The sequence below is a fragment of the Cygnus olor genome, chromosome 2 (genome assembly GCF_009769625.2).
Source record: "Cygnus olor isolate bCygOlo1 chromosome 2, bCygOlo1.pri.v2, whole genome shotgun sequence".
Lineage (NCBI taxonomy): Eukaryota > Metazoa > Chordata > Aves > Anseriformes > Anatidae > Cygnus > Cygnus olor.
This window is the reverse complement of record NC_049170.1, coordinates 59,781,617-59,804,724: the sequence shown is the minus strand read 5'-3', so window position 1 is coordinate 59,804,724 and position 23,108 is coordinate 59,781,617. Positions and strand designations below refer to the sequence as shown.

Genomic DNA, 23,108 nt, shown 5'->3' with positions numbered 1-23,108 from the left:
TTAAAACTAAGAAAGAAGAGTTTTGTTTTAAATTCTGTTCTTTTCTCTCTGCTTTCTAAATGGCAGCACTGATGTAGACAATGCAGACAATTAATCAGTTGGTTTTATGGCTTGTCACTTAAGTACAGAGGAAAACAAAATAAAGCTGTGACCATGAAACCAGACATGTGGCATGATCCCAAAGGCAGGTATGAAACTTGAAATGCATTGAACACATTTTTCAAAACTGACTAGGTTTCATGAATATCCCCCTGCATTTGTAATATTGACACATTTTATTAAAAATCACTAACTTAGAGACAAGTCATCTAACTGAATTTGTAGAGATGTATCCTGTATCTAATACAGCACAGTATATATTATACTACTTTTTCAGTTTCCGTCAGATAATAGTCATCATTTTACAATTGTATTTAACTCACACGCATCGTTGCCTCTTTTTTCACTTTTCCATTACCAGTTTAAAATTAACAGTCTCTGTGGTTTGTACTTTCTCTTCAGCTTACCATATTATCTATTCTGTTTTATCTGCTCAGCTAGGTGAAATTTTTCTTCATGAATACATTGCCAGATGCCAGAGTAAAATGGAATAGTTTCAGAGAGCAACAGAACCTGATTAACCTTATATGCTCAGACAGCATTGACAGTTTTGTCCTCCTAACTGTGATATTCCTGTCTAGGAATCCTTAGCATCCTAACTGGACTTTGTATTAAAAGTATCTTGCACAATTCATTGGTGTTTGTTCCATGCAAGCCCATGACATTTCTGGTAAACATAATTTTAAATTAAATTCATGGCTAAGCATTTTTTTGTTTCTAAAGCTGGTATCATTAATTACATGGAAAGTGCTAATTAATTCTTGTTTTTAGGGTCTGAAAATTAAGTGAGCTCTGTGTTAAACCCCAGCACAGTTTTCTTACATCCAGAACTTTCCTGTTATTAATACTGCACTGGATCCAATGCCTTGTCTAAAGACTTTAAACTAATAACACCATATTGATCTGGAGCAAGTTGCTTCAAAATGCCTTTTAATTACAGGATCTGTGGTCTGGCATCTACAAGCACACATATGTAAATATGTAATCACACTTGTATATATGTTTATCTGTACATGTAAATGTGTATGCAGCATGCACCTGTATATTCTGTATTTCTTTATTTTGCTTGACTTCTTACATTATATGCTTTCTGAAGGCAGAGATCTTGCCATTCTGTGTTTATGTGTATGTGTGGTGAAAAACACCTACCACTTTCCAATGCAAGATGCAGGTTATCTCCAGAACAATCTCCCTGAACGTCACCATCCTGCATTCCGTCTGTGCTTTCTATAGGAGGCCAGCTGCAGAATTCCATTTCAACAGGGCCTGAATTAGATGCAACTTTCCGTAACACTGAAGAACTTCATTTTTATTCACCTTGTAGCACTTCCCTGCCATTCAAACTTCTTGAAAGAGAGTATAAAATGAAGCTATTATGGCATGATAGGGCATTACATTCTTTTCTGTAGATTAACTATACACGGTGCAAGACCACAGAGAATAAAGCCCCGTGCTGCCCATATGTGATGTGAGCCTAGTTACGATAGAGCCAGTTTTGGTGGGGTTGCACCTGGTCTGAATTTGACTCCATCTGAACTGCAACTATGCCTTCATTTACAATATACTACATGCTATTACCAAGAGACTTTCTGATGCAAGAAATGCTTTCACTCAAAGTCAGCTTTGTGTCTCACTTAGACCCCAATAAGAGTGATAACAAAATGGCAAAGCACCTTTAATTCCAACAGAAATAACACATTTTCTATCTGGTACATCCTATCAAACAAAGCTTCTTGCAAAACATTGCCAAATATATTGTGTTCTACCCATTCTGCTCTAAACATGTCCATTATAAGATTCACTTTGTCAAGCAGCATTTGATTGTGACCTTTTACACACATTTAATAAATACTCAAAACACATAAATACTTAAAACTTACAATCTAAAAGTGAAATCAAAGATAAGAATTAAGCAGTCTTTTTTAGTTAAAAAAAAAAGTTAGATATGAATTCTCAGATGGCATTTTTGGTTTTCAGTGTAATTGTCAACAATCTGGCAGTGGATGTAAGCAATGAAAAAACAAAAGCTGCCTCTGACAGAATTATTTTGAGCAGTATGGTGAAGAACTAAGAAGTATCTTTAGAGTCAAGTATGCTAGATGAATGGGCAACACTGACAGCCAGATGTATATTGATATTGAAGGGATAAGTCTGAACTATTGATACAGTGTCTGTAAGCCAACTGAGCCAACTCACAAGGAGCAGTGCAGAATTCAAAGGAGGAATGAAAATTCTCTCAACATGAAACTGTGTAAAAACCACATTAAGACAAATGGAATGGGACACAGAATACAGAAAACCATAGTACGTTTGAATTGCTGATCCTTTTCTGTAATATTATTGCATGTAGTAGAGGGAGATTGTTTCAGAGAGTATTGGCAGAAATGACAATGCCAGAGCTCTCCAAAGAGCAGACTGAAAACAATCATTTGCCTCCAAAAGGAGATTAATACAGGGAAACATAATAAGAATATATAAAATATTGAAAAAAACGTGAAGACTGAGAACACGAGGGCTCCCTATCTTATAACTACAAGACATTCTGTTAAATTCAAAAACTGGATAATTTATACCTGATAATAGGATACTCTTTGCTTTTTTCATACAGTTCATGGTCAGACTGTTTGGGCTCTCTGCTGGAGTTACTTTCACTTTCTTATGCAAAAAGCTTTATACTTTCAATACATCTTAACTCTGTTTTTATGTTTCTCTTCATTTTTCTCTTTGTGTTTGCAAAGAGCAACTGTAGAAATTAATACATGGTCAATTAATACATGGTCACTCGTCTCTAGCTATAAAGCAGTTCAGAGAGGAGTGTACTGACTCATTACGGGTACTCTACCACAAATACTCTACACAAGAAGCTTGTATAAGATGAGGAAACCATTGATAATCCAATACCTGCTTGCAGAAGCAGTCTCGTGTCTTCCTCGGTGATACTAATCCACTGCTACCTAAGCTTTCCCTACAAACCTGGCTACCTCTTTCTAGTGCTCTTGGCAAATGCATCAACACCATTCCCCTCATGTCCAGCTTCAGATCAAAGTGACTGGAGCCAGAACAACCAGGATCTGGCTGTAATTAACCACACTGTGTTAATCTCTCCTTCCTGTTCTCACAACATCAGGGATGCAGGGGCAGAGTCCAGGGAAAAAAAAAAAAAAAAGTGTTGCTGTGCTTTTTCAGTTTCTTTCAGACCTTGGAGGAAATCCCAAAGGGCTCCTGTGCTCATAAGAAACTGATTTTTAAGATGTTATGAGATGGCTATGGTGTATTCTCAGTTACATCTGCATAGACCGAAAAAAAATCTCTTCTAGTAGGTGGAACTGCTCCTGACTTAAACAGTTTGTAGCTGATAGGGAGTTTGGCTCATTTTCTGAAAACTGACTTTGTAAATTTGGTATTGTAGGGCTGTTAAGGGACTGGAAAAATAACAGAGGTTCTGAATTTCAGATCATACAGAACATGAAGTCCCAACCTCCTGTGTTTATTAAAGACCAGCTAATCTTTTGTAAAGGTTTTGAATTGGTACTCTTAATATTATGGGAAGTGATTACCCCCTCTGTAATCACTCTAGGCCATGCTGCCTCTCAAAAAAGAAGTGCTAGTGAAGTGCAAAGTCTAATAATTGTCACAGGTAGCAGATATAACATGTAAGTACATCCTGACAAAAGATTAATAGCAGGGGTGCTGCACTGCAGGACTGAGGCAGGTAACCAAATGAGTAAATGTCAAATGAAGGATTATCCTCATTTGATGCTGCTTCATACGCCTACTTTCTGCATAATCTTTCCCAGCTGAGACCTAAACCAGGTGTTTTCAAATGCACAAAGTAGAAGCTCTACCTGGTGTGCTAAAGGAGATCCACTATTAGCTGTCAGCAGGAGCGACATCTTCTTTTCAAGTACTCAGCCAGTAGTCAGGATACAGCATTATGCTGCCAGCTGACAATGACAAAGCGCCCGCCAAGTCAAGCCCTATCTGGATTGTGCTAAACTATTATTATTTATTATTCAAACTGCAGTAGTACCCATGTCAAGGACCAGAGCCCTCTCATGCTTGTCTCCGTAAAACCACAGCCCAAAATGTGTCTCCTTTTATTTGGCTTCATCCTCAACATCCCACAGTGATCATACAGCGGGTCCTAGGCTGAAAAGCTGTGTGAAACACGGGACGTAATCTTTTAGCCAGAGGATGCACCTTTTTTTTAGCCAATGAAAAGACCAACCAGGTCCTGGAGACACTTTCTTAATACAAGTAGCAACTCTGCAAAAATAGATTGAAAAAGCATTGAGACTACAAAATCAAACATACCAGAACTAACCTGCCCGTACGCTCTTGTTCTCACTCATCAGTCTTTAATTACATGACCATGCACCTTTTTTTCCCCCTTCAGGATTCTTACCTCATTCAGGCACAAGACACACAATATTCTTCATCGAGAAACACTGATATTTTTCTTCTCCTTGCCCAGGGTACTGCCCATGGGCCTTCTTTCGACTGTATTTAAACCTTCTGTGAATACGTAATTACTGATACCCTCCTGAGCTTCTCTACTGTTCTCATCACTGCAGAATCTAAGTACTTCACAAAACATTAATGCTTTCAGCCTCCCTCTGAGGTGAAGGGGAAGGACTTGATTTGCACAGGCACATGAATCAAAGAAAGACTACAGTAAGAAGTGCCACTCATTGTGGTTGCCCAGTTTCAGGCATGGAGGCCTGATCTCCTGGGTTAATTAACATGACACAGCACAAGAAATTTTCAAAATAGCTGTCAGTAGCTTCAAGCCATGGCTGTGAGCACTCAGCTTCTTTGCAAAATTAAGTTTTATGCTGGGCCTCCAGAAAAGAAACTGTATGACATGACCCTGGTGGTCATTTCTGACTAGTTCAGTTTGCCCAGCATTAGGCTAGGATTTTGTTGCAAGAGCAGAGCCCACTCTCCATGCAGCAAACAACCAGGTTAAGATACTCCCTTCTCTTCTACAGCTGCCTGAGGCAACTGAGGGAGAGTCCTGCAGCTCTGACTGATCCAGAGAAGTGGTTCAGCTGGTGCACTGTGAAAAACACTCAGTGTGGTGCACTGGCATCCTGTGAAAAAAATACCGTGCAACCCTAAAATTAAAGATGGTATCAATGCACAATCACAAGGGGGCAGTACCTTCATTCTCGTTAATGACTGGCTTCTGCATGCCTTATTTTGCAGCTTTTTCTCCCTTCTAGTGCAATCTTACTTTGAGTTATATGCAAGCATTTTGTCCCAGTGTGCTTAGCCTGGACAGTTCCTGGTCTGGCACCTGTTTCCTCTGAAGACTGCTTTCTTTTTCACATTCAAGGAAGGAAGGCTGTTATGGTTGGGCAGACAGCTTTGCCTCCACAAGCTTCCCAAGGAGGTAGCAGATTAACAAGATCTGCAGCTGCAGGGAAAAGTCCTCCTTCCTTTCTGTGGGCCCTGGACTGGAACACACTGAATTCTTAGTAAACATCTATTTAACACATGCTAATAGAAATCTCTTAAGGGCTTATCACAGGCTGAATGGGACAAGCTCTCAGGAACAGCAAAGACCTTATCTATAGCATCTAGATGACATTCCTGACAAATTTTAGCTTCTCAGCGAAATGGTAGCAGGAGCTCTTTTACTATGTACAGGAAAGTCTGGTTTCCCCTAACGTCATTCTGAGAAATTGATAATTTTGCCTTTTTTATTTTTTTTTTAAATACTCAGCTTTAGATAGGCATCTGCCATGAAAAAATGCTGCCAAGCGTAAATTATTTGGGCTAAGTTAAAAGTGATTGGAAACAAGATCTAGAAGGACTGTGTAATATTAAATAAAGTTAACAATACTGACATTGTCTCAACTACAAATCCCTCCTATCTTGGAATTCCATGTGCAGAGCTGAACTATACCATTTTCTTACTGTAACTCCTATGGGATTTACCTGCAAGTTTCCAGAAGCTGGGATTTTACACTAGGAAAAGTTTTTTCTACATTTTGATCACTGCTGCAGACAGGATATTAAACAGGATGAACCTATGATTTGATTCAGTACAGCAGTTCTTGTGCTGAATGCATTATTTACAAGACAGTGAATTTCAATAAATGAAGTTTTACTGATAGCCCTGTTGTTACTTAGTCTTGGAATTTATTAAAGCAATGAAATGTGGCCTGGGTTGAATACCTTATGTCACTGTTTATTTTAGTGTAACTCTTTTGTAGACAGGTTTACATGAGAGAAGTTAAAAGGCATCAACAGAGGTGAGTATCAATGCTGGGAAAATTGCTAGCTCCCTCTCCCTTTCCCTCCTTTTAAAGAGGGAAAGAATGGAGTGATATGTTTACCACTTTTTACGATGAACATACTCTTGTTAAAAAAAAAATTATTATTAATTCAAAATGGTGTGAAATTTTGTATTATGCATGCCTGGAAAGTACGACCAGGGAGTGCTGAAAGTTTCTGCCAACCATAGACTCAGTCGCATAAGCCTTGTTGTCCCCAGTGACACCAGTTCACAAGACCCACCGTACCGGTGGGTGCACCCTTACTCAGTCTCTGCACGTAAGTTCTACAACTGCCTTCAGCAAAACTATTCATCTGACTCTAGCTTGGCAGGTATGGCCCTTATGTTTGTGATTTGATGTGTCAAAAACATAGAGCAACCATTTCCAGCTGTGGGGGAAGAGTAAAAGGCAGGAAGACTTACTCCAGTGTAGAGTATGCCAACTTTCATGCACTATTTGCTTAACCAAAGTTACAAGCAATGGAAAAGGAGGTTAGTAATTGAAGTGCCATCCCATCTTAACGACAGTGGGGCTAGTACACCTCCATACAGTAGATGTATTTAACAGATGTGGTCCAAAACTGCTGCCAGCTACTGATATAAATCATATTCCGCATTAAGGAGCTTGGTAATTGGGGCTGTGGTTACAAAGATTGTAGAGTTGTATTGCAGAGCTATGATATCATACCTGTGAAATACTGCACAGCTATTCAAGTACATCAGAGCTATGAAACACTACTATTTAAAAGAAGTGCTTAAAAAAAACCACAACAGCACTTATGCTAATACCAAATATTTACAGTGCTGTCACTTTCGAAGTTTGGCAGGCTCATGGTTTCCAACACACCAGTTGCGTGCCCCATTTTCTCCAAAAGTGCAAATCCCCATAGCCACTTTTTGAAGTTTTAAGTGTGTCATTTTTGCTGGAAAGGCATGTCTGAGCCTTGCCAAAAATGTTTTTTTTTAGATCTCAAGAAATTGCTGTGGGGACTTGCTCCTTTCCCTCAATGCAAATTGAAGGTGGAGGCTGCTTTTAAGCCAGGGACCAGCAGCACTCTTTGTTCGAGTGCCACAAATGCAAAACCAATATTTTCTGAGACTTTGGAGAGGTGGGGGATTTTTTTTATTTTATTTTTTGAATACCAAAGGAGCTTTTCTCAGTTAAGATATAGCACTGTCACACATACAACAATGTTCTGCAGTTGCATCTCCATTTTTCTGCTGCTTCTCATTTTCTTCCACTCCCTTTTTCTGGCACTCTTGCTTTTGTTCCACCTCCCTGTGCTCTCTTTGCTTCCCTTTCCTTTCTCCCTACACAGTACAATTTCTCCCTGCCTCTTCCCTTGCTACTCTGATCTTCTGCCTTCAGAACAAGCATTTTTGGCTGTTTTTTGCACATGCAAGTGAAGTGGCCATTCTGATGCATTTCTGATGATACTGGATAATAACAGTACTTCCTTGGTAGAAAAAAAAAAAAAAAAAAAAAAGATAATTCAGCCACAGAAAGTCTAATCTTTCAATACACATACTAACATACGAAAAAATTTTAACATGGATATCAGGAAATTCTAGCAAAACATTTTAATTGAACAGCACCATGTTCAATTAACATTGATGATTGAATCAATGTTGATGATGTTCTCTGATGATTGTAATGTATGAACATTTCACTCTGATATATCTATGAACAGAAGAACACAAGTGGCTTAAGTCACAAACCTATCCTAGAACTTCTTCTCTGAACACAGATTCCTGAGTAGACACACACATACACTGGATAATAGTATGCCAAAATGTCCCTTGTGGTTACCTTTCTGAGCAAGAAAAAAAAGTATTTTATACTTTAAACTAAGCTCTAGTGAACATACAGTACAGAAACTGTAAAATACACGTATACACAAAACAGAACGGTTATTTAAGATGTGAGTGTACAATCACACTTGTGTGTGCCTGTGTGTGTGTGTATGACATACACGAGAATATACAATATACACAGAAAATGCTGTTCTTACCTTATTGCACTTGCAGATAAGTGGCCATAAGAACCACTGGCTGAGGAACTGCTACGAGAATTATTGAGAATTGTGACCAAGGAATTTGGAGATGTCCGTATCATGGTCTGAAGGTCAAAGCTGTGATCAGATAGGGGGGATATGGACAACGTACGCTTTCGGCTTGGTCTAGCTGACAATCTCGGACTTGGAAACCTGGCGCCTGTTATGTAAACACAAATAATTATCCACCGGGGTACTTAATCACATTTATTTTTTATCAGTGATGGGTAGAGGGAGTCACAAGACACCAACATGCTGTGACAAGCCCACTCTCTCCACTTGTGATCTACTGGCTACGATTGAGGAAAATTAGGATGAAAAATCTATCTTCCTGTGGCTTACCTCAGGGGAGCTCTGTTTATTAATGTGCAAGCAAAATGATAAATTGCTAAACAAAAGGAAAAGACTTTTATGAGTTATCCCTCTCATTTCTGGTGATTTATGAATCTGATGGCTTCTTAGACATTCACATCATTAATTCAACCACAAGCAATGAGACAGTGGTTCAGATCTGGGCTACTAGCAAACCCAAATCCGCATCATTTAATACATACAGTCAAAGCTAAACTTGTAAAATATAGTGTAGAAATGAAGTGGCAGCATTTCCTTTGTTGACAGTAGTGCTGCCTGTGCGATACTTGATGCAAAACTAAAAATCAGTACTGAAAAAACACTATAAAGGCCAGCTCTAACAACAGAAGTCAAATTGGCATTCGCAGCATTAGATTGATAACAGTAGGCTTTATTTGAATTTGTCCAGGATCCCATATTCTTGTGTTGGGGTTCACAGGGGCCTACAGTTGCCAGATTTCTTCAAAACTAAAGATTAAACTTTTCGAAGCAGTAAAGGCAAACATAGAGATACCATTAAAATAAATACATACTACATTTCTAGATTCTCTGTGCTGCTTTGAAAATCTCTGCCTCTTCTTGTCTATTTTACCTTTACCTTTACCATCATCCCAACGATCTCCAGTCCTGATAGAAGATCACCTTAAATTTCTTCCCCTTATTTAATTCTTTTCCATCTCAGTTGAGACTGAAGAGAGAATTAGCCTCCCTGCTGTGTACTGAACTATTTCCTGTAACAGTACTGCAGCTTCTACCTTTTTAATCCCTTTAACCTGCAGTAAAGGACTGAGTCCTAACAATCCTGACAGCCAGGGTCATGCAGGTCTTTGGTTTAATGTCTGCTTTACAGCTACTTCTCCCAGACTCCTTGACTTCATCTGTAACTTACTTGTAATTAACAGTGGGCCACAAGCCTCCATTATGGGTCTGCTTTTCTTGATTCTTGCTCATCTCTTGGTGCTCAGGACAACTTTTCAAATGGGGTATTTAAATTTATGTGCCTAACTTTAACCAGCACAATGGACTGCAATTAGTCTAATCTCAAGGACACAACTGGATCACAATCTGCCATTACACTTTCCTTACACATCTGAGTGGGTTGCCCTTCTTTCTGTACATGCTATCCAAGATTTTTATCTGGTATTAAAAGCTGCCACTTTATTGCAGCTGTGCTTATGTGATCAGATCTCTGTCTATAGTCCTTTTCCTAATCTGTGCTGAGTTTTGCCTCAACTGCCAACGTGGATGTCAATTCTCTTTGGCATCTGGCTGACACGTTGTTTTGTATTGTTTTTCCTTTTATGCACAAGAGACCTTAGTCCATACTGCTCAGCCTTTCAATGAATATTCACCGTCTTGATTCACCATTTTAAACTTAGACATAGTCATTTATTTCTTCCTAAATCTACTACGCTTTATGTAATCCTTTTTATCTCCTTCTTACAAGCTTGCTATCGTACTGCATCTGCTTGCTATTTTCTTAGTACCATGCTTCATATCTTTCAAAGGCTAAAATGCTTTATTTGTGCCAAAATAAAACCCAACGTTGATCAGCAGCTATAAGAAGCTGCAATGTATTTAATAAGGAAATTAAAGATACATGCTATGGTAAGACAAAAATAGCAATACTTTGCACTTACATCTTTCATCCACTACTCATCTGCTGACTGTTCAGCCAGCATAAATTAGAACAACTCCTCTGAAGTCAGTAGGGGTAATGTAATTTGCCTCAGCTGAGGATACAATTTGAGTGTTTTATATGTGAATAAACTCTGTTATCGCTGTTTTACAAGGGGATGGCTAAGTACAGGTGTTCCTGGCTAAGCAGAAAGTGAAATGGACAAGACCTGATAGACACTGGCTGACCAGCGAAGTGAGATGTTGTTCAAGCACCATTACCACAGCAGCATCTATTACCAACTATCCCAATGGTGTGTTTGATATGACAGGAACTGTTTGTAGTTATGTGAACATTGATACGAACCCTCTAGCACAGACCTCATCAGGCCAGCAAGGAGGCAGCAGGCATACTCAGAAGGGGACAAGACCTTATTAAATTTCCGTATTTAAGTTTAGAGTCATTGTGCTCTACAGATGTCAGTGTTTGAGCAGTTTCAAATGTGATGGTGGATCTGAAGTGCAGTTTTGAATCTGTACAACTACAAAGGGTTTGCTACTTATTTGGGAAAGTTGCTAGGAGCCTGCAAAATGTGGACTGATGGATACTGATTCTAACTGAAGAGGGGGTGCATAGGTTTGATCAAAAAAGTGGAGCAGTTACTAAGGACACTAACAACTGAACATCTTTCATTTGAAGCTAGACTGGGCAATAAAAGTAGGAGACAACAGCTGGGTTTTGCTTCTTCTGTGATCAGCCACTATTTTCTGTGCCAGCAGCACCCAGCTGAACTCATCAGTACTCCAGCCCGTACCTCAGAGGGGTCTGAGCAAGCATCACCAACAACTGTTGAAAGCTGTTATGATCTTGGAGAGAAGCACAGTCACCCTCAGCAGATCACCCAGGAGTGAAATTCATGCTCTCCATGGATCCTCAAAAACTGCAATGACTTCTGTCTTCCTCCTGCCTTTTCTGGACTGAGCCCATCTGCTTCACCCCTTGTCTAAGTCATGCCATGGCTCTTCTAAGAGCTGCTCCCAATGCTCATTAAACCTCCCCGTTGCCTCCCAGCTGCTGCCAGCAGCCAGCCCACTCCTCACCTCAGCACAGGGCTACTCCAGGCCCTGTGCCAGGGCATGCCTGTCCCCTGCACTGTGGGAGATGCATGAGATCTGTGGGCAGTGACAAAGAGAGAGGTCTCTTCCAGCTACCAGAGGAGAAGTGCTGGGCATTGGCTGCAGAGAGCCCAGGCTTTAGCCACACCATCCAGCAGTTTGGGGCTTCCTCTTCTCCTCCAGGCAGTGCCCATTTCTAGCCACACCTAGATGGTGGTATTTGCCAGCACCCTCCATATACCTGGGATGGGGCCGGTTTCCCAAGGGTGAACAGTCCCCTACGTACAGGAGGACATTCCTGCTTCACAGCAGGAACCGACAGCCAAGGCCACGCAAGAGCTCTACAGAATCTGACAGTGGGAGAAGGGGAGGCCACAACTTTCAACGTGGAAAATACAATTAAATGGAATTACTGTTTTTTCAGATCTCCATGGTTTAATTAGATTTTACATTCTTAAAAAGTCTTAAGCATGAGCTGTCCATTCATTAAGCTGGAGAATGTTTGCTAAACCATTCATTTAGTATAACATCATTCTTACTCAGTCTATTACTATAAAAAGGAATAGATCACAAATTGTAAGCTACTCTGACTACTAAGACAAACTTTTCAGCCTTGCCCGGGCGTTTATTTTAAACACAAACACTTCAATATTTATTTAGCAATTTGAGATGTTTGTCTGCGCACTGTATTCTCCCACCAAAGCATTACATTCTACACTCTTCATAAAACGCTTTAAAACCAAAAAACGCAGGACTAGTGATTCACTAAAAATCCATTTACCTCTGTGCAAGCACTGAAAAAAAAATCAGCTTTGGCAAAGCATGTAAATGTAAGCTGACAGTGAAGATTTGTTTAGGAATGTCACCTTTTTGGAGCAGATATTATAGTTAAAAAAAGCCAGTAGTAGATAGTAAAGACTACAGTGTGCTAACAGAAAACCCAGCAGGTGTCAGAAGAAAAGATCTTATTCCTGGGGTGGAGATCAATTCTAAAATAACAGATATCTATCTCCATCATAAATTTCAAAAATGGAATATGCCATCCAGCAAATTTGCCCATGAATTTGCTTTCTGAGTTGAAGTTTTTAGCATTACTTAATCATTTATAAGGCAATCTTCAGACATGTATCATTTATTCCATCCCTCTAAATCAAACTTCATCAAATCTGTTTTATTCCATCCCTTTAAATCAAACTTCTTTGAACCCATCCAAGGCATTAGTTTCTATTGGAAGTTGTGAACATGGAAGTTTGGTGTGTTTTTTTTTTTTTAGTTAAAGCATTCTTTTTTATTTCTTTTCCTTTTGGTTTCTGCTCACGTATGTGTAAACTTTGTTTTCACTTCATGGAAGTCTGTCATGAATTTTGTCTTTGTTTCCAAAATGCTCTATCACTCATCAATGCAAGAGGAAAAGGAATGGCTTTGCTATTCTGCATTCATTCTCCAGTTGTGGTTGAAAATCAGAAATCAAGCAAGCCTAATCCAAAGCTCCTCACATAGGTTCAACTGCTCAGGTAAGCCTAATTTCGTTACATCAGCAGAGCTGCTATCAGTGTCTGTAATGGCAAGAGGGGTAGGCCAATGCTGAATAGCTTCTGAAAAAGGAAAATCTCCTATTCTGAGTGAGCACAGGCAGAAGTTAATCAGAATGAGGATATTAATACTGATTGGAGGTGAACCTAGAAACTTCAGGGAACATGTTTGCCAACCTTAAATGTTGGACTAGATGATCTGAGAGATCTCTTCCAACCTGAATGATTCTATGATGCCATTATTACAATAAACACAATTCAAAAGCAGAGTACAATTTATTCTCCAAGGGAAATACGCAGATATCAACCCCCAAAAGCTGTGTGATTTTTAGAATTACGTAAGTGATTAAAAGACAGGTTTTGCATACAGTATCTTTCCAGCCACAATAATGAATTACAGTTGCTGCTACTGCCAATAGCAACAGCTATTTCCACAGCTACTCTCCTGGTTACTTTGATGTTATAATTAAAGGTAACATATCTGACCCCTAAAGACCAAGCAAGATGATGGGAAGACTTGGTGAGGGATTTTGGCTGCCAAAATGGCAGAAAAGCATTATAAACAACAAAGAACATTCTGGTCCACTTTTCATGCCTCACGTGAGAGGATGAGGAAACATGCCAATCAAGCATACAGGAATTTGGCCTTATTCTCCCACAACATATTAAAAAGTTCATGGACAGTGAAGTTTAGAGCTTCAAGAAGTTTCTTCCTCCTTAGGCAACATTTAAGTTTCTGATTAACCCTTCTCTCGCTCATATCATCCACAATTGTGGGCATTATTATTTATATTACGGGACAGGGTAAAGATGCCAGATTACTGTGCTAGGTGCTGCATAAGCACACAGTTAGGAGACAGACTTGCTTCACAAAATAAGAAAAATGTCTTGCTTGTATCTATTTGGTTGCTGTGTGGAATAAATGAGCAGCAGTCTTTGAGTTGAGTTAACTCACTCAGAATTTGATAGCAGATAATGAGGCAAACTACTAGTCTCTCTTCTGTTTCCTTTGCCGAGACTGGGCAAAGGTGAAAGAGTACTTTTAAGATCACTATATAAACCCTTAAGAAGAAAGATGCAAACAAATGACATTGTTTTGCATTGATCACTGTACTCAGCTATTAAATGCAAACATGGACATTCTTATTGTGGTTTTCTTTTTTTTTCCTTTTTTTTCTTTTTTCTTTTTTTAAAGCCTTAGTATTGGCTTCCTGCTAATTGTTTTGTTCTCTTTTCTAATGTAAAATTCTGACAAAGAAGAAAGGAGTTTTCTTTAGCATGATGAATGATAGGACATTCAGATTCTTATTTAATGACAATTAATTTACTGTATACCCATGCAAGTTAAGATAGTTTTAATTAGTTTTTACAAAGTAAAAGGGTAACTTCATACTCTATTTAGATAAAAGCAGCTATTGCCTGACTAAACACATTCTCATCAAATACAGAAGGTGAGCTGAGTGACCTTTGTAGGATTCGTTATTTTAATTCTCTACTTACTGTTTAAAAATAATCCATTTGCATAATATTGTTACACATTTTTTGTCTTTAACTCTGAAATAATCCCTAGTTGAAAAGTTGCTGCTATAATGAATCTCAAATGTGTGATTTTAATTTTTAAAAACAAACACAAAACAAATTAAAGAGCACATTTCAAATATATGGCTGCTAAAGCTGGTGACAGCAAACATCCTTATTAGAGCTAGTGTTTAGGTACATTTTATGAATGGGATGAAGTTATGGGCAAAGGTCAATACACTTCCCCTTAAATAAGAAGTGATAATATGCTTGGGATGCAAAAACTGTAATTCTATGTAGATTACAGCATATATAATCTCTACTCACACAAGAAGGTCCTTTGTGCGTATGCCATTATCGGTATGAGTACTGCAGTGCCTTCTGATTTTCTTAGGTCTTCTATCATACACCTAGGTATCCATCTTCCTATATACTGAACAGGCCCATTGCATCATGTCTACCTCTAAATACGTGGTTTGGAACTTCTATCTGTGTGCATTTGGAAACTCCCAATAGGAACCGAAAACATTGCAAGTACAGAATATCCCTGTACTTCAATGAAGTCACATCCCTTTATACAAGCTAGGGATTTTTCCTTGCAGCTGGAACACAGCAGAAGATTTACATTGCCTGAACTGCTAACACAACAGAATTTCCGTTCTGCAAGCTATTATTAATATGCACCAATTGCATTAACAGCGTACCTCATCTTTCCATATTCCTCTCAAAATCCAAATTAGGAAGTATGACATTCATAAGCTTTCAGGCACTGAAACCTGCACATTAATTCCTGTTCCATACTCCTTGTTTGGTTTTATTATGTTCTTCAAGTGGGCTCAAGGTATTTTACATTACTGTGAAATCACTATGCACACTGCCAGTGCAATATGAGACTGATAACAGAAACTAAATTAAAAAATCCTTCATTATCAAGGTAACAAAATGGAAATAGTTTGCCTTCCCAGTTCCACAGCGATCTGTCTTGCCTGATTCTTGTAAAGACTGCTGGTCAGTCAAATATGTCACACTCCCAGGAGTGTGTTTTGCAGAGGTAGCTACCTATATTCCCATGTGTTCCAGAGGTGAATCTCCCAACTCCCACGCTCCTGGGGATCAGCAGCTATGGCATGCAGCCAACAGTGGGACACGGGTAAGAAGAAACCACATGCTAACAAAGATTTTAAAAAGCTGTGGGACAATAAGGTGGTCTAATGCTATTGCATTGCTCTGTACTACCAAGCAAGAGTCAACAGTGCTTGTCTTTTGTTATTGCCTTTTACTTCCCTTCTGGAAGAAACAAAGTTCATCCCAATAAGCATACAAACATCTTCTGACTAGAGGGGAGTACTCTGCATTACCTTTCAAGCTGATCAAAAGAAGCAACAGTGAACAGTTTGGAATGGTGTGCTCTCTTTTCTTCCTTCGCCAGAGAAAGGGAGATATGTTAAAGGTCTGAAAGATGCTGAAGTGGGTAAAGAATGTTCTTAACACTAGGGAAAACTACGACAGGATCCTTAAGAATTCAGCAACCTGCTTCACCTTAGAAGCAGTATCAAAGTCTGTGATGCCTACGCCTACAACTTTTAGGCATGCCTACCATTCTCTAAAAAGGAGGGGAACATGCTCTCCTAATGGAAAAACAGACATAAACCTTTTATTAACAGAGAGCTCATCAGGGGAAATACTCACCCTAACGATGAAAGTGAGTTACTGATTGTGAATAGAAAAGGACATTTTCAAAAGCACTCAAGCCCTGCTGGAAATAAAATGTATAACCTACTTTCAGGAGCAGTCCTGTTCCTCTCCCTACTTTCTTTCATACTTTACTTTCAGACTCAATATAACCTTTGTACATCTGGCAATCAATGCTTAGGTCTTCTCTTCCAGCCTCATGAAGAGACTTGTGTTGACTCCCACTTCTTTATCTGCGTGGAGACCTTTTGGGTCAGACCAGGAATGACAATGTGGTTCCTTTTGCAGGACTGTATTTCTAGAAAATGTCACTTACTATCCATGGCATGAAGATATTCCATATGAAGAGCACCGGCTCCAGCAGTGGCAGCTGAAGGAATGATGTCTGCATACGGGCTGCGCTGGCCTGCCAACAGAGCCATCTGATGATAATATTCAGCTGGACTGACGCCAGCATGTGGAGCTAAAAACACAACATAAAAAGCAGCGTTAATGACGTAAGATAAACGAAAAGGAAGGTTTTATCACACTTCTGGTTTCTCTGGCTATTAAAACAGCCTGTTTATTTTTTAATGTAATGCAACATCTGCAGTAAGCACTACTGGTCAATGTATTTCAACCAATGATGCAAATGCAAAGACACCATTCAAAAACAGCAAGCATAAAGTATTAATGAGCTCAGTGATCTCATTTTTTTATATTTACTATTAAGTGATTCAAAAAGTGACAGGCTGACAGCAATGGAAACTAGTACGATTTACTTCATTCCATAAAAAGCTAACCACATGCAGGAAAACCTTCTTAGAGCTTTTTTCTCATTTACCTCACCCCTGGCCCAAAGGAATCCATCGCTAAGGTAACAACGTGGTTCAACTTCCATAACCATTCATATTTCTGGAGTCTCTAATCAGAAGACCAGAGGAGGGATCCAGAGGAAGGCTACAAAGATGCTCAGAGAGCTGGAACACCTCTCTTATGAAGAAAGGCTGAGAGAGCTGGGGATGTTCAGCCTGGAGAAGAGAAGGCTCTGAGGAGACCTCATTGTGACCTTTCAATACTTAAAGGGGTCTTATAAAGAAGATAGAGAAGGACTCTTTACTTAGGTAGATAATGATAGGACAAGGGGGAATGGTCTTAAACTAAAAGAGGATAGATTTAAACTAGACATTAGGAGGAAATTCTTCACTGTAGGGGTAGTGAGGCACTAGAACTGGTTGCCCAGAGGAGCTGTGGATGCCCCATCCCTGGAGGTGTTCAAGGCCACGCTGGATGGGGCCTTGGCCAACCTGATCTAGTGGGTGGCATCCCTGTCCATGGAAGGGGGTTGGAACTGGGTGATCTTTGAGGTCTCTTCCAACCCAAACCATTCTATGATTCTATTATTCTAAGACCTCTGGTCTTCTGAGACTTTCACTCACAGTGACAGTTTGCATAAAAGTTTAGGACTGAACAAGGACAAAGCACGCTTTCAGGACAAATACCTGCCGTCCATGAACAGGGGCAGGTTGGTTGCTTTTTTTTGGAGGACAGACTGAAGTCAATGAATGCGGCCATCCCATCCTTCAACGTTCATATATACATGTACTTGACTTATGAGCATGTTTGCAGAGTCAGAAGCACAGACAAAATGGGCTCTACTACCCATAAGTGATCTTACGAGTGATGCAGTCCTCTGACAGTGACTTATATTAGCCTTTCTCTCCTGCAAAAATAATGTGTGAGCTTTCTGTTCCTCTGAAGTTTTCAGGAGTCTATCAACTAATGGGCAACTATAGATAAACACAAAAATCCATGCCATTTTAGTATCATCTCGTTTCAGCAGGCTCCAAATGCTACTGTAAGAACAGGGTCATTTCATGGGCTTCTGTGAGAAGTACTGAAGTGATCAAAAAATGAGCTGCGCTCCATTCCTGATTCCGACTCTAGCTTGCTATGCAAACTGAGGTGAGCAGACTTCATCTCTACTCTCTACTTCCACTTGCAAAACAGCTAAAATTTCCTTACACTCTGCTCATCAGAAGATGGTACATCAGCCCATCAGTTAGCCTGAAGAACTTAAATCTCCTTAGCTTAAGAAGCTATACCACAACTGTTTTTTTTATTATTATTATTATTTCATATTATTTAATGAGACATTTCTTTGATCCCAGTAACCAAATCCTGAATGGAAACAGAATTTCAAGCTGCAATTCTGTGTATTACTAACTTACCTGAATATTCTTACTTACATAGTACTACTAAAAATATAATTTATGTTTACATTAGAGAATTGGATCCCAAATACAAACCTCAGAAGCAAAGAATCAACATTTATACTAAACGGAGGAAAATACAGCACGGAAATTGGAGAAAAGTTTATTCAGCAACCACATTTCTAAAGTGCATCACCTGCCTTTATTTTTACCAAATAGAATTGAAGAAAATGCTCTTCAAGTTATGTCAAATACAACCAATTTTCAGGAAAGATTCAAAAAAATAGAAGTACACTGAATAGGAACTGAAATGGTACAAGAAAATAAGCTGAGATAAATTAAAGGTTGTTGGTATATTTTTCCAAATTACAAATTTGTTTTTTTAATTAAATATAATCTACTTCAGCCACCATCATTTTCTGTGAAATGGCAAGAAAAACATTCAGACCAAATTCCAAAAGACGAGTAACTCACCCTGAATCACCGATTTTAAAGTTTTACAGTAGTAGGCAACCACCATATCTTTCCAGACACACATACTTCCTGAGCTTTCTGACATAAGTGTCTGGGTTAACTAACAATAACATTGGCTGCAAACTTTAAAATGAACTGCTGCAGAACACATAGCAAGCTCATAATTGCATTACTAAATGTTCCATATGCTGAGAAATGCTCTGGTGCTCTTTAAAGATCATTTCTTACTACCTTCTTCAAACATAAAAAATTAGCCTACTAAATGATGTATTGCATGAAGGGTAAATGAAGGGTAAACGGGAAGGCCCACAGCACTGAATTTTCTCCTGTTTATCTCTGAGTAGCTTCAGCTTTGCTCCTGCCTTTTTACAGGAGGAGGCATCTGCTTCTGTGCTTCTGCATTTGTGGTCATTGCTGAGCTTTGTTCGAGCTCTCAGCTTGACACACACCAGCAACAGTGGGTTTAGTCCTTAACCCTGCCTCGAACACTCGTGTTATTCCGAGGAATCCTTGACCATCCCCAGCCCACTGGCTCTGTTGGGCAAGGTGAAGTGACACGGTATGTGACGCTACCATCACTGCTGCTGTGGCAGTCATTAATTACAGCTGGCAAGACCTGTAGTAAATGTGAAACTGCTCTTAGTTATGTTACGGATTGTTTTGGCTCCTGGCTATCCCCTGATCTGTAAGACAACAGACTGAGCCCAATAGAGTACACTGACCTAATTATTTAACTGGCCTAAAGCAATTAAGAGTAGCAAGAGAAATCTCACTATGACTTCCAGAAGAACAGTAACAACTTACAAGTTGTCAAATTTCAAATGCAATATGACTTAAGCCATGATGTCCACCATGTTATCAGTACTTTATGTGCATGTCCCCCTTTAAATCACAGGATTTTAAATTTTCATTGCAGTGCCTAAGCCATGATCTGGACTATCTGATTCCAGGAACCTACACCTGAAAAAAAGCCATTTTATTGTCTGACTGACCTGATGACAACCTATGGATGCCAGAGAACAAATTTAACAGCTTTTCAATAAGTATGTTGTTTTATTAAAATATCTCCAATGCCTCCATTTACTGTATTTTCAGGCATTGCTGCACAACACCTGGGCTGCAATAACTCATCAAAGATGAGTCATGAACCTAGAGAAAATGTGAACTAACATGTAATTGTTTAAAAAACGATGAAAAAAGCTTTACCTAGTACATTTAACTTGTACTTATGAAAGGCTAAGTTTGTGTATAAAGTCAGTGATCAAAGCTCAAGGCATGAGCAGTAATGCATCAAGACTGTGTCTTGCACACCTAAATGTCTCATGCCATTTGAAAGCCCCTGGATATCCAAGGCTGGCAGACATGAAACAAGCCTTAAAGGAGAAAACTACCTTTCTGAGGTGGCAGCTGGAGGCAAAGTAAGATATTCCACAGACCTCATCCGACACCAGACACCTAATTTGTAGACATGTCTTAGCACTACTGTAGTTATGACTGAGCTCCAGATTCAGCTAGTAAAATATTAGTGCCTATATTTGTGTTAGCTGAATAGTTTCCTAAGGCTTCACTGACTGCATTATGTAGATCTCACTGCACTATAATGGCAAAATAGCACACCAACATCACAGGTAGGGTTCTGTACTGTAGATACTTAAAATTAGTTGCCAAAATCTGAAACTGAATTCTACCCTGAAACACTCTAGAGTTTCAGAGAGATTACTACTGGCCTGAAGAATATGACAAAACACCTCTAGGAGATCTCTGCCTTTCTAGAGTGTTGGGTGATAGTCAGATGCCCCAGAGTATTTGGATGGCACTATATGCCTACACCTATGCAAGTGAAGTAAGCACCATGTACCTGAGACCAAGAACTTACAAAGGATAATGTCCTATATTTGTGTGATAGGTGGTTTCCTTCCTTCCTTTCTTGGTATGTGCAATTGGAGGTACCTTAGCATAAATGAAATTCTGCATGAATGTGATTCAGAAGGCTACTAAAGAAAAGATAGCAGTGTTCTGCATATTAGCTTTTATGAAAGAACAAATATACATCGCAAGAATTTTCTCAAAATATTCCATAACATTACAGATATATTATGTTTATCCCATATCAAATGTTCCAAAGCTCCCTGAGTCAAAATACGTATCTTTGAGCATCCAAACTGTTACTTCAAAATATATATGTTTCAAACTTAAAAAAGAAAATATCTGTGCTGAAATAAAAAGGGTAGAATTAGCAAGGATTCATACAACATCCAAAGTGCTACTAGAAAAGCCCTATGTGAATGCCATATAACTTGACAGACACTAGGTCATTAAAATTTATTCTCATAAGAATATGTGCCCATAACTAATGGATTAACTGTAAAGGTATATGTTCTTATAAGTGAGGACTAATTAGTTATCCATTTGGATAGGGTGCACTGCTCATTTTTCAAATTCACCTAAAGGCAGTTTAACTCTGCTAAGTTTCTGCATACAGTGGGCACATCTATTCCATAGTTAAAATAACAGTTTAATTATCTTCACTACATATTTGTTTGCTAGTGTGTTATATTTCACCTCTCTTCAGCAAATACTACAATTTTGAAATGTCAAACTACTTACCTTATTATTGAAAAACCTACTGTTAATGAGACTGAGACCATGTGCAACTCTATTCATTGCTCACTTCACCAATATTCCCACTGAAATGAATAGGAAATGTGCCAGAGTAACAACAAGACCTATTGCGGAGGTTCACTAAAAAACCATATAACCTGGACAGTAATAGCCATGGTCCCACCAAGACCTAAAGTATCAACATTTCAAGTATGCTGTCCACCTTTTAAACTAAAGGTGTTTGTCCTTATCATCGGCCACTTCTTTTATTTCAGTTTCATATCTCTGGGCTAGGGTAAATGGAAATAAATCTACAGAACTTTAAACAGAACTATTGACTAAACATACCAAATAAATACATGGTTTACATAACTGAAAAATACTATGTTAATTAACAAGCCTGTGCACTTGAACTCCATGGCACTACATGATTTGCACTCATTAAGAATGTGGCTCAAATCAGTGAAGATGCACAGGGTTTCTTCAAAGATCAAAATCACACCCAGGGTCAGCTCCACAAACAAAAGATGTCACAAGACACACACCACCCTTCCAGCTTAAATTTTGAATGAGGCAAGGCTTTTTTTTTTTTTTCCTTAAGTTTCAACATTTGTGAAATGTACAAATGAGCCGTGATAGGCTGATGAAGTATTGAAACATTTATGACATAATGAATATGTCTGACAAACCTGCTGAAGCTGCTTTGAATGAGGGGGAAAAATGTTGACAAGATTAATATAACTTTAGTTGCTACAATGACAGAAAACAGGAAGCCTGTCTTAACCCACCGTCTGTCGGGCTGAGTCCGCGTGCTGCCGAGATCATGGACAGGGACGGGCTGCTGTGCAGGGACCGGATATAGTCCATGTACGGATTAATGTACGGGTGAGGAGTGCTGAAGGGAGACTCTGATGCTGCAGCAGGATTTCTGTGAGGGGAAATTCTAATGAACGGAAGGTCTGAATACGTTGGGCTAGTAGATAAGGCAGAAGGCCTGCAAGGCAAAAGGAAGAAAGAAAAACAAACAAAAAACCAGCCAGGTTATCTATATGATAAACAAAAACAGTTTAAAGGTAACACATTTATTTCTTGAAAAAATAACAACTGGGTTGCACATGTAGTAACTTCCACCAAATTCAACTACCTGGCGAGAGAAAGGAAAGGAAATGGATTCTTCTCTGTATCTATTAATAGCAAGATTTCTCTGGCCAGTTTTAACACAAGCTTATATATAGTTTAATTGTTACATCCCTCAATACCATCCATTTCTCCATAGAGTTTAGCAGATAATCGCTTTAATTAGCGTGAAATATGCACCCTGTATACCAGATATTAATTACTGCTGTAATATGGAAGACATACTGAGATACTGAATCACTTACGTCTTTATGACCATGTCTATTGGGAAGAAAGTTTTGAGTTACACTGCACCCACTCCCTTGATTTGCCAGCTTACCCTTCCTGAAAGTGCAAGATTGAATGTCTGTACAGAAATAATTTCAGAAAACTCAAACTTTGTAAGCCATTAAGACAGCTGGGCACTTTGGAGCAATTTTGTTGTCCCTTCCCACAAAAGCTG

At 39.0% G+C, this 23,108-nt stretch overlaps 1 protein-coding gene across 12 annotated transcripts in view; it reads right to left on the bottom strand.

Annotated features, from left to right (window-relative positions):
• Positions 1 to 23,108, bottom strand: part of GLI3 (GLI family zinc finger 3) — a 223,478-nt gene that overhangs the window by 53,304 nt on the left and 147,066 nt on the right. For all 12 annotated transcript variants that reach the window (XM_040547619.1, XM_040547624.1, XM_040547621.1 and 9 more), the window contains 3 exons: positions 22,318 to 22,523; positions 16,579 to 16,725; positions 8,395 to 8,596 (listed from right to left, as the gene is read on the bottom strand). In XM_040547619.1, the coding sequence (XP_040403553.1) occupies positions 8,395 to 8,596; positions 16,579 to 16,725; positions 22,318 to 22,523 (555 nt within the window). The remainder of the gene's footprint in view (positions 1 to 8,394; positions 8,597 to 16,578; positions 16,726 to 22,317; positions 22,524 to 23,108) is intronic.